This window comes from Heliangelus exortis, chromosome 17 (genome assembly GCF_036169615.1).
Source record: "Heliangelus exortis chromosome 17, bHelExo1.hap1, whole genome shotgun sequence".
Taxonomy (NCBI): Eukaryota; Metazoa; Chordata; class Aves; order Apodiformes; family Trochilidae; genus Heliangelus; species Heliangelus exortis.
In genome coordinates this window covers 4,931,728-4,944,113 of record NC_092438.1, presented here as the reverse complement: position 1 = coordinate 4,944,113, position 12,386 = coordinate 4,931,728, and the positions used below count along the sequence as shown (strand labels likewise).

The 12,386-nt window shown below is 37.1% G+C and overlaps 1 protein-coding gene across 1 annotated transcript in view; it reads right to left on the bottom strand.

The window, feature by feature from the left end:
* The window catches only part of LOC139804240 (uncharacterized), a 72,971-nt gene that overhangs the window by 18,943 nt on the left and 41,642 nt on the right, over positions 1–12,386 (bottom strand). Inside the window, exons 39-50 of the mRNA XM_071761251.1 lie at positions 11,607–11,768; positions 11,124–11,201; positions 9,690–10,040; positions 8,769–9,125; positions 7,579–7,929; positions 6,238–6,369; positions 5,163–5,312; positions 4,572–4,688; positions 3,654–3,827; positions 2,707–2,969; positions 1,353–1,698; positions 232–344 (exon numbers count right to left, since the gene is read on the bottom strand). Coding sequence (XP_071617352.1) covers positions 232–344; positions 1,353–1,698; positions 2,707–2,969; positions 3,654–3,827; positions 4,572–4,688; positions 5,163–5,312; positions 6,238–6,369; positions 7,579–7,929; positions 8,769–9,125; positions 9,690–10,040; positions 11,124–11,201; positions 11,607–11,768 — 2,594 coding nt within the window. The remainder of the gene's footprint in view (positions 1–231; positions 345–1,352; positions 1,699–2,706; positions 2,970–3,653; positions 3,828–4,571; positions 4,689–5,162; positions 5,313–6,237; positions 6,370–7,578; positions 7,930–8,768; positions 9,126–9,689; positions 10,041–11,123; positions 11,202–11,606; positions 11,769–12,386) is intronic.

The window sequence follows — 12,386 nt, the reverse complement described above, 5'->3', positions numbered from 1 at the left end:
CCACACTGTGGAGGCAGGCAAAAAGAATCATGCCTCAAACTGTGAGGAGGGGAATCTTTCTGCAGCCCTTCACAAATTTCCTGATGTATACAAACTGATTGGTGTGACTATGAACTTTACCAGATTTGTTATCCATTTCATCAGTGCTTTGGTGTCTTAAACCAGTAAGTTTTTCCATGGAATCAAAGTGGCCTAATGAAATTTTTACAGCACTCAGAATAACCCTTTTACCCTCGCTGGTCTTTTTTCCTACTGATAATAAAGGAGAAGCTTGAGTTTTTTTCATAGGTCAGCCTCAGAGCTCCTTCAGTTTCATTTTCAGTCACAACTTCTTGAATTGTCATCTGTAGGGAGAAAAAAACCCAAAACAAAACAACAAATCACATCGTAGCTTCTGCTCAGCATTTCATCTAAACTGAGCACAATCTCTTGAACTGACTAGAAACCATTATTTTCACTGAAGTTTATCTTCCAGACAGCTATTCTAGATGCTAAACTACAAACACTGAGAAATGTCTTCATTTTTTTCTGTATGTCTCCACAGCTATTCACTTAAGCTGCTGACAAATATTAGTCTTACTTTCAATGCACCCTTACTTAAGTCTTGAGCCACTGGTTCTTGTTTATGCTTTCTCCAGTCTTCTTTTTCATTTACTGCAAAGAAACCACCTTTTCTTTTTTTTTTTTTTTTTTTTTTTTTTTTTTTTTTTTTTTAATGAAACAGACAGCTTCACAAATCTTTTATTCCAGGATAGTTTTTTCTTCCCACAGCTGCTGGCTTCTCTACAGCTTTACCTTGAAACTGCTAAAGAACTCCTCTGAGGAAGATAAGATCCAGCTCCCAGACTTCATCAACACATGTTTACCAAGGTATGTGGGAACAGTAATTGCTGGTGACTTGGATGTACTGTTCTGAGTACTGCCCTCCCAAAAGGGCAGGAGAGATTTCAACCAAGACTTCTTCCTGTAACCTTTGTTGATCCTATCAGGTAGTTTTTTCAACACAGAAACATTTTAGGTATCTATGCTACAAATGGTTTAACCAAGCCAAGGAATTCTCTAGGTATGAAGGTCAGCTGTTTTCTACCAAATATCAGCTAGGAAGTGACAGTAAATGAGTGTCTTCCTGAAATGCTTAATCCTGAAATCAAGAATTTCAGGTACCTGCTGAGTCTCCTCAGAAACAGACCCTTAGATGTGTACTTATGTTAAACAAGGATTCAGATAAACTGAGTGACTAAGTCACCTCTCATCTGCACTTGTAAAAACCCAGAACAATTTCAGTTAAGCTCGTGGAGGTGCTCTGGATTCATGCTACTGTAAATCAGAACAGAAGATCTGTGGCTGATTACCTTAAGAAAGAAGGGGATTCCCAGATGATGGAGAAGTGAGATTGAATGTTTCACTTCTGCTATGAAATCAAATATACCACAGAGCTGAAAGCTGGTGTCAACATCCATAGTCACTGTTACATCTTTGTCATCATATTGGATTTCACAGATAGTCTTGACTTTGTTTTCTAAATAGCAAGAACAAAATAGTACCATTTTCAGGGGCTCATTTTCTAGGAATTTCAGTACTGCCTGCATAAAACCAATCCATCCAGCTCTCAGGCTAGGATTTTCACCATGATAAAGTAAATCATCCAGGATGACAAGAACTTCAGACTTGTTGGAGGAGTGCAGTTCTTTGGATGTCCTTAAACATTCAAAGACTTTAGTTAACACTTGAATGTGTACACAGTCCCTGTTAAGTGACAAGTTAGATCCCAACAGCAATGTGTTTTTTGCAGCTGGACCTGACTAGTTTATACAGCCATCTACAGCACTCAGCAGGTATTAGCCACTCCTAGATAAGAGCTCTGAGCTGGTTTGATCCCTAGTGACTCCCTCAGTTCTAGCAACCTCAGACCAACACTGCTCAAATAGTGACACATCTTAAAGACCTTTCCCCCACTTTCCTACCAGCTTTTCATATTTGGAAGGAAAAAAAATAATCACACATGTAAATGCAATCCTACAGACATCACTCTGGCAGCTGTCCTGAGAGCCACCTCTGGTCCTCTCACCATTTTTTCAAGATGGGTGAAAAGAGCTGGCGCCACTAACATTAGCAGTGAGTCAAAGCCTGCTAACCTCAGTAATTCCTACTACTGGGTGCTTGCACAGTTGTGGTTTTTTCCCAACACAAACATACTCCCATATGGGCATAGACCCAATTGACCACAATTTAAATAAAGCAGTTGAGGGATATGCAGATAGGATCTACATCAGGGCAAGTTTTGAATAGACTGGTTTATTCAGGATGGGACTGTTTCCCCTGTGCAAATCAAAAGCCATTTATAACTGTTTTCAACCTCCACTTTAAACTACAACAAACTTCACACTTTGTCCTCTGTAAAAAGGTTCTTTGTGTGATATTGGGAAAGATAGTTTCTTATTTTACGCAGCTAAGTATCGTGGGGATCACTGTTTTTACCAGGTGTTGTACCTCAAGATTTTTCCTGGAAATAAAAAACAAACAAACAAACAAACAAAAAACAAAACAAAACAAAAAAAATTAAAAAAAATAAAAATAATGGTAATATAGTGAATCACAGGCGCAGTGTAAGAATGATGATTTTACTTATACAGAAGAAAAATCTCCTTTTTAGGTACTGCCAGCACATCTTAGTCAGTTTGTAGCTATTGAAGGAATAGCTGAAACATCCTCAAAGAGGTACTGTGTAACAAGAAAGCTGCAAGGAATGACAGGTACTTACCCGACTTCTGCAAACTGAGAATCAAGCTGATTGCCTTAGGGTAGCCAAACGCCTGCAGTGCCTCACTCTGGTGTACACTTTGGCAGAAGAAATCCACTTGGTGACCAACATAATAGGAGTTTATTATGCATGTGATTGATGTTTCTCCAGCTGCAATGTGCATGTATCTTTCTTGAGTAGTGTTTCTCCTTAGAAAAACCACATCTATCTAAAAAACAATATTTAGAGTTCTTGAAACATTTAAATACTATTTAATTTTAAAACAGAAGACCAATGCAAGCAGAAGAAAGTTCTCTCATCTACAGTTATGTCAAAAATCTATCCATTAACAAAAAAAAACAACTTAGTCTTTTATTACTCACCTATGACTTCCAGCATGAATTCTGTTCAACTGAATTAATTTCAAACCGTGACAGCCTCAGTGATTTATGCCAAATTCTTATTAGGTTTTCTTTTGTCCCACAAAAATTTGCTCCCCCTTTATGCAAAGGATGCTATTTCCATGCACACTGCCATCTACCAGATAGTAGGTACTCTAAATTAACTTCCCCAAAAATAGCACTTGAAGAATTTCTTGAAGTATTTAGTTCCCATTAAAGAACATAACAGCAATATTCCAATTCCCAAGGCAGTGCTGAAACATTTCTCCTATAGAGTTACAATGTGAACAACACCCTCTGTACTGACACTGATCAGAATGGAATTATCTGGTCCAGAAAAGAAATTTCCTATTTCAGTAGTTCAGCTTTTAGCCATCCACAACTTTTAAATATCAGAAAATCTCAGCATCCAGCATGTACCCCACAAAATGGCAGTTTTCATTCAAGCCACAGGCTTTTACATTATAATAGAAACAATAATTTTAATGAAGAAGAAAACCACCAAAAACTACCTGTAAAGACGATGGCACTCTCGCTTGCAGTAGCCATGGCCAAGTATGATGGAAATTCCCAGTTATGTTGGTACTTGTTTCAAAATCCTGGATTTGTCCTTCAAGAACTGTTAGGTGAGTACCATACTGCACTTTTGTACTAAAGCTCTTGGTCAGTTTCTGGTTCAAGATACTCTGTGTGCATCAAAGGAAAACTGTGAAAAGGTAGCTCTGTAAGGTAAAGCTCTTGTTAGTCAGGATTCTCTCCTCAGTTCAGGCAGTACCATTTCAAAGATGTGTCAAAAAATTAACCTTGTATAATTTTATAACCCAACACAGTATCAGTATTTTATTTTTTTTTTTACACATTCAATATTTTAACATGTATTCTCCAGTATGGTCATGCCTTAACCCTATTTAAGCAGTTACATGATTAATAAAGAATGTGTTCTGTATGTGCTATAGGCTTGTGTGTCTCAGATTAAAAAATGTCAGCTTATCAGTCTTGGAGAAAAATACCATTTAGAATGTAAACTGTGAAATCATATCAGAATTCACCTCTGTTTAGTCTAAGCTGGGCCCAAAATGCACTGCCCCCCTTGTGCAAGCTCAGCTGTGGCTTGGGCTGTTCACACTTTGGGACCCAAGCTCCAACCTCTTATCCCTACAGAAAGCTCTGGTGCATCAAGCTGTTATCCCTACCCCTTCAGAGCAAACTGAGCTTCATGACTCCTCTCAGAGGAACAAAGGGAGCATCTGGGTTTCCCTCCACCCCCAAACTTGAGGGAAAAAAAGAACCAAAAAAATAAGCAACAACAGCCAAACAAAAAACAAAACAAAGAAACAACAGTCACTTCTACACCCTCTGCTCTTTGCCATCTGACTTCTCCAGCTAGTGCTTCCATCAGGCTGCCTCCCTGTCATTGTCTGATAACTTACCTGCAACTCAATCCTGTCTTCTATTTGCAGGGTCTTCAGTGTCTCTATGTTATGAGTAAGATTGTAGTTAAAAGATACAACATCTAACTTCTGGACAAAGCTCAGTTCTTCTGTAATCTGTTCAGTCCAAATAAAATATGATAAAATTTAACTGTGGTACATCTCTGATATTAAGACTGTTCTGATTATTTGTAATTACTGTACTGTTTCACATCAGAGGAAAATTATGAAAAAATTGGCAAAATTATGTGAAGACTGATTTTTTTAGTAAGTTACATCTCTGTACATTAATAGGGAACATGCTGCATGAAGTGAAGATAGCTGGTGAGAAAGATTTGATCCAGTTTGCAAATGGGAGTCATGGATCACTGCTGATGTTAAATTTGTTGCTAGAAGGGACTGCACAGAAGGAGTGGCTAAAAAATACTGTCTTCATATAATTAAGGTCTATAAAACTAAACCAGTCCCTGCAGAGTATTCCTAGAAGTGCCTCATGCACAGGTATTTGAAATGGAAAACCATTATTTATCAAATCAATTAACTCACTTTAACATCTATTTCACATTTTAGTAACAGGGACAAGACACTTACTTGCTTGCTGCTCACACACAAGTGAGTAAATCTTCTATAGAAGGTGCTGGTTTTTTCTGATACCACATCAACAGACATCCTCATGGGAATGCCAATGTCAGCAGCACCTTTTATGTTATGGGTTAGCACTGCATCCAACTCTTGTCTTTCCTGTTAATATGACACAGCATTTAGCACAGCATGTATAGAACCCAAAGCTTTCTGTAACACACAGCTCAAAACACAAATTCAGCAATGTCTGCCCTACACTTAGTATGAATTAAAACCAATTATACAGAACTTAGGTTAAGTTACACTGGGAAAATGAGAAAAAAAAATCATGTTTATCAGAGAGGATTAAAAAAAACACACGTATTTCAGCTAAGAGACAAAGTTGTAAACACTTCTCCCCGGTTCCAAAGAACTCCCACTAGTTAGCTTTTTCTCTACAGCACAGAAATACTCAGAAATTACCAGTTACAGCAAGAAAGTTAATGACCAGATAGAAGGTGATAATTCTCTCTGTGTGTACTTTACTGTCCTGCATTGAGGACAAGAGAAGCCAGACTTCAATTTTCAATGAGGAAGGAAGAGATTCATGGCCTTTCCTGTGATGTTCTCTTTTTGAAAAAACAACCAGCAGTGCAATAATTAATCATCACCTTTTATTTTGCAGTGTAAATCACAGTGACCAACCTAGAAATCACAACCCTTTTTCTTCTTGTGCATTGCTGTATACTTTCATGCAAATTAAGTGTTATATTGGAGCACCTGTGCATCTGGAGTGAGATCAGAATTTGTGTTTGCACGAGTTATCTTATTTGCCACATAAGATAAGGAACAAATAGTACAATATAAAAATTAGTAAATATATACACCAAAGAGCATAATAGGAAATTATTCAAGAGTTGCCACAGTATATATCATCTTATCTTAAGAATATTTTACTGCATATTGCAGCTGCCAGATTTTCAAAGAATTTATTTTTATTCTGGCATTTAATACTAAAGCTTGGCTGTTCTTTCCCAACAAAATGGTTTAGAGTATGTCAATCAGTACTTTGTACCTGCAGTCTGGCACTCTGAATGATACTTACATCAGCAACTTTTAGTATAAGGAGTCCTTGTAATTTATTTTCATCAAGAGTGATCAATGTCTGTGAATCTAGGTTCATTTTATCCATCAAAACATAGCCTGAACTGTCAATTTGTACTGGTACTCCAAGATCCTGTACAAAAAAAAAAAAAAAAGTAAGTTCACCACCTTTACCCACAGATACACTATATACCTGAAACATTTATTTCTAATAAGTAGCTCACCTAGCACTTAGCTGTATATCTAATATATGAGTCAGCACATTCACAGGATTTTTTCAAAAATCTTTACAGCTTTTTACTACATTTTATACATTTTGTCTTTCTTATTTTGAAGATGACCAACATATTTTTGTTAATTGAGCCAGCAAAAATAGAACACGGGACAATGTGGCAGCTCTCCCTACCTAAGTGAAAAGTCAATTAATTTTCTATACTTGGCAATGCTACAGCAGACTAAAGCCTCCATAAATCAAATAAAACCAGGCAGTATACAGAGGTTTATTATGGCAGCTGTTCTGGGAAGAGTGCTGGTGAACCTCATCCTGCCATAGTTGCTGTTCAGACTCTATGCATTAAGATTCCCACAAAATGCACAAGTTAAAGCTCTTTAAGGAAACAGGAGGCATGACTGGGTGCTGCTCCATCAGGCTCTATGAATGGTAAGGTTCAGCTCATGGCCAGCGTTTGCAAGAATTACCACAGAGAAAAGGCTCACCAGGGCAGTACAAAGCTGTTTGTTCAAAATGTTGCTATTTGTTTTTCAAGTAAATTCTCTAAAATGTTTCTCAACTGAGGTCTTACAGGAAATCATAACTGCTATTTACTGCTGGCTTTTTCACTCTGTGTGTTCACCACAATGGTTTGCATAAATTACATTTCAGTTTGTTAGCAATTTTGATTTTCTCTAAAGCTGAGTGAAAATTTTCTGACTTCAACATTATCTACTTACTTTATATGTTTTTAAACAACTTCATAGTTTGGTTGTCAAAATGCTGAGAAACAGTAATTGTTGATACATACGAAGATAACTGAACAGCAGAAGATTAAACCCCTGCAGATTTCACAATTGTGCTTTCAAAGAAATACAAAGCTAGTAAAAGCAATCCCATTAACTGTAATCAGTAGGTACTGATTAACAGAAAAATTGTTTTATACCATACAAAGATATGGAATGGCTGGCTCCAAAAGCAAGATGTAACATTTAAAAAGTTACTGTTTTCCTTATTTTTCTGTTACCACTGAAATTAGCTGACTATTTTCTTTTGAATTTAGTAGGTGCAAAGATCCTAATTTAGATGTATAAATTCAAGAGTAAAGCAAAAACCACTGGAATCAAATACCTGAATTGTTTGACAGTTATTTTCTATAAACATTTTCCATTGAATCTTCTTCTCAGGGTCAAAGTCCCCATTCATTTGAAGCTCACAAGCACCTGATTTCATTCCTATTACAATATGATATTTTAACTGGTTTTGTGCTGTGATGGACAGTTTATTCTCCTCTGGGATTTTTTTCAGTTGAGGGAGGTCATGCCTGAACTGAATTTCCAATGTAATCTTTGGCTTGCACTCTGCTCTCACTTCAAGATGGGCAGTCTTGCCTTCTATTTCAAGGACAAAGAGATATTCTGCTTGGCACTTGTCTTTCTGAATAGATCCTGTGAGTCGTGACTGAGATGGAATGCTGAGATTCTACCAAGATACAAAAAAAGAAAAAAAAATTAAAATAATCCTTTGGATTATATATACACATTAAGAAAGTCACCACTGGGTCTTCTTCCTTTATGATTTTATGCTAAAATATAATAGATAAAACCTACAGTCTCTGTTCTTCCCTGCTTTTTACCTCCCAACAGCAAGATGGCAATTTTGCCTGAATAAAATCTGAGGTAAGATTTTAGGACTGTCCTGCAGAATTTACAACTTTTTATCCATATGAAATGTTACATTTACAAAAGCATCTACAGAATGCCTATTTCTTCAGAGTGGCAAAGTTTACTGAAAACTGAAAAATTCTATTTTTAACATTTTAAGTGGTTCTCATTCCCTCTTCATTGGGGATGACATACACTTTGCTGTTATTTTTGGTTTTGTATTGCTACTTTGTAGGTGAAGAAGTTAAAACTGAGAAGCTAAAAGCAAAACTTAAATGCCTACGGACATCTGGAAATAACACATAATTTTTTAATAAAGTTATTCTTTCCTTTCTAAGCAATGAAATTTCACAACTTCTACCTTGGCAAAAAAGACAAACCAGAGAATATCTTTTTTGTCTAACAGTTCAAAGTAAAACTGCTATTCAGCCTTAGAGGGCAGTCTTGGTCTGCAAAGTCTACAAGCAAGGAAGACTGAACAGATCTCAGCTTGCAGAGAACACCTGTGAACAGGATACATTAGAGGCTTTCTTTGCCTAATGCTGTAAGACACAAAGATGTGTCTTTAGAATGACTTTCCAACACTCAAGCATTGTTATTTTAACTAAAACCCTATATGGCCTCTCAAATCTCTCTTTAAAATTCTCCAAGAGCTACCTGCAGAAGCTGACATTCTGTTTCTGTTTCCAGTGTCCATTCAGCTTTATTCTGAACACAGAGATCCCCTCTAGCTTTAAGTTTGCATTTGCCAGCTTGCAGCAACAAAATGCCCTCGGTGGTAGAGTCTGTGGCTGCAGAGAACAGAACAGAGTTTTCAAAAGGCAAACCAAGCTGACTCAGCCAGTGAACTGAATGCCTGAACATCCCTTGGAGTAGATATTCCTGTTCACAGGAAGTGTCTATCTGCACATCAACTGTTCTGCCATCACACTGGAGGTTGATCAACAAACCAACGTTGCAGATGTTTTGTTGAAATGAGCCCCCGAAGTCTACAGCACGAGGCAATCCCAACCTCTGCAATGGAAAAGATTATACTGTTTAAAGCACACAGGGTAAAGCAACTGTCTTACTAGTTTGTTTCCAGTGAATGAAAAAGCATTTCTTCTTTCTGAGCCAATATACTTTTGGGAAGGACCCTATGAGACAGCTTGTTTAACAGAAATTCTTAAGCTAAAAAAAAAGAAAAAGAAACATAAAATAAATGGTATGGGAATAAAAATCCTACAACATTTTCATGAGTACTATAGAAGAAAAAGTTCATAACCCAAGAGAAAAACTCAAAATTTTCAAGCAGAAAGGACATGTTTTTCATCAGATTCTAGGACAAAGTTTATTTTATTTAAAAGGCCGTTATTAAGCCACAATTTTATGGCAACAGCAGTAATATCCACCATTTAATTCCCATCTTCAAATACACTGTGCTCTGCAAGTGTTCTGACTCATTGCTCTGCCAGAACAACTTCAATGACCAAAACTGTCTTTTCCATAAATAATGATGTCAGGAGACAGCTCTCTGTGACTTCTAATGATCTGAAACACACAGTCTATTATGCCACACAGAAAACAACCTAGACTTACCTCTAGACTGATGCACTTGTTTCTAAAAGTAAGTAGCCATTCTGTATCTGTGTCATTGTTGGCCTGCTTCACTTCTCCATCAGCTTTTAAGCTGCAAGGCCCGAGGATAATACCAAGCATGCCCTTATACTTGTCACTTCTCATGGCTGACACCTTCACTTGGTTCTCTGTGGCAAACCCCAGAGACTGAAGTGAAGGTAAAGAATGCTGGAAGTCAATTTCCAAATGAGGGTGGATGTCAGTGGTAGCATGGAGTTGCAGCCAGGCAAACATGTCATGAACAGACACATGTGTAAAGAAGGTAAAGTTGCTGGTTAACATTGACCCATTCAGTGAAATTCTTGCTGGAGTCTGAAAAATTACAGGAAAATCTCTTGTCAAATTTGTTTTCCTGTCAGGCCATCTACTGTTTTTAAACAATCATGTCACTAAAAGAAAACTATTTCCCTACTGCCCTGACACATTTTTGTGTTCATCACATATATATTTATAAATGTGGAAAGAAATGAAGACATGGCCTAAAATCTTCATTTTAGAGTTCCATAATAAAAATAACAAACAGAAGGGAAAAAAACACCTCCAAAACTCAAAAAACCCAATTAGTAATATCAGAAAAAAGGATCTGCTTTTACTAGAATAAATTCTTTTTTTTTTTTCTAATTTTTAATAGAATAAATTCTGGTTTTACTAATAGAGCTCTAGCAATGTGAGCACATGTTTTATATCTCTCAGCAGGAGTATCAGTGTTGTGCAGATTGTATCCATGTTAAATGAGGGAAGTAAAATGCATGTCACAGAGTAAGAAGCACAAAACCATTAAATTACGAGCTCATGCCTCCTATGGTTCCTTTTCCTGCTCAACAACAGAACAAAACCATTTGTAATGAGTTCAGTTCTAACTGGCAGAAGATGCAGTTTGGAGACTTCAGCTAGAAACACTAATGTGACACTTGCCTTCACACAGTGCACACCTCCTAGGGTATCAATGTTCTGCTAGGTGCAAGCTCTTGCACTGAGGTCTGAAGCATCCCAACTTGCTTGTTTGCCATGTGATATGGGAACATTGCCTTTAAAACTGCCCCTGTTTGGCCCATAAACATCCCTTACCTCTACTTTATATTCTGCAGTGGGTGCATAGCTTGACACTAAAAATGTAAAGTTTGACAATTCTGATTCAGAACAAACAATCCACTGCATGATGATTAAACTGAGTGCAGCCCTCCCCATGAACTTTTACAATTTTGAAAGAGAAGTTATTTGATCTGTTTGAGAATATTAAGCAAGTGAAAAATATCTGAAAGTGTGTGCAAAACTTCCAGCCTACCTCAAATCCATTACTACATCTGACACCCTCCAGTACTTGGATTCCCTTAGTGGTAGTTAAGACAGTGTCAGTGTGTTGTTGACAGCAGAGTTTATAAACTAAGCCAATACCTCAAAATGATGAAATGCAATTGCTCCACTGCAAAGGCCAGAGAGTTGTTTGTTAGCAGATTCTCCACTGCAAGCAACCTGTTGACATTATCAACAAAGCACCTTCAGAGCATGAAGAAAAGCAGAGGACTAAAATACAAAGAAGTGAGGTAAGCGACTGCTTTCAGAAGAAAAAGCATTTACATACTTAAATATAGCTTCAAGATTAAATGTTAGAGATCAGTTTAAAAAAAAGATAAACAGTTCAGTGAATCTGAGGCTAAATCATGTCTCTAATCTTGCATTCTCCTGCCAAAATATTACTAGCCTACATACAGACAGAAGAATATCTTCAAATAGTAGGAAATATTTACTTGCTAGACAGAACTATTTTTATTTCTCCCTTGAACTTGCTAGATTGCTCTCAAGAAGTAAATCTGAACAGCTGAAAATGCACAGCAGAAAACTACATCAAATACAACATATATCAGGATTCCTGCTAACCTCTAGTACACATGGAACAATGTCTGTAAGTCCTGTCACATCATGGTGAAGAGAAAGACGAATTTCCATAGTCCTGCCAGTGGTTTTCTTCTCCATTTCAATTTTGAGCTGTTCCATCTCCACTGTGGTTGTAATCCCAGCAGCAATCTTTTTGGTGAAATTCTATGTGCATAAGAAAATAAATAATGAAAGGAAACAAACAACAACATCTCAGTAACAAGTAGCAAAAGCAGAGTCTTTTTTACCATGTAAGCATCAATGTGTGTGTCAGGGCAGGAGCACTGATAAAATAAAGGGGTAAACTCATCAAAGTGGCTTTATTTCAAATACAGATTTTTCTGTTATGCTAGATATTCTCAATGCTGTGTACTAATAATTCATTCTGGCTCCAAAAAATGTTGAGAGACTTCAGTAGCCTGGAAGATTTGAGTCCTAAGGCTCATAGATGAATAAAGCAGTGAAGGGAATAGCAAGCAGGGCAAGGGAAATTGTAGAGTTCTTCCTCAACACACTTGTGTGTCTCACCATACCACTGCCAATGTTAGTGACTTGAGCCTTCCAGCATATGTTAGAACAAGCAGAATATGTCAACCCTTCTTTCATGGAAAGATAATTTGAGATGAAAAAGAGCTATATGTTGATCTATAGCAGAAATGTAGAAGAGTTGCCAAGCAACAGTCTACCAGGAAACATGATCTGTTACTCTTCTATGGGTAGAGGTTTCTGAATGGAAAGTCTAAACACTTTTAGCAGACATCTAAGGGATGACATCAGAACTAG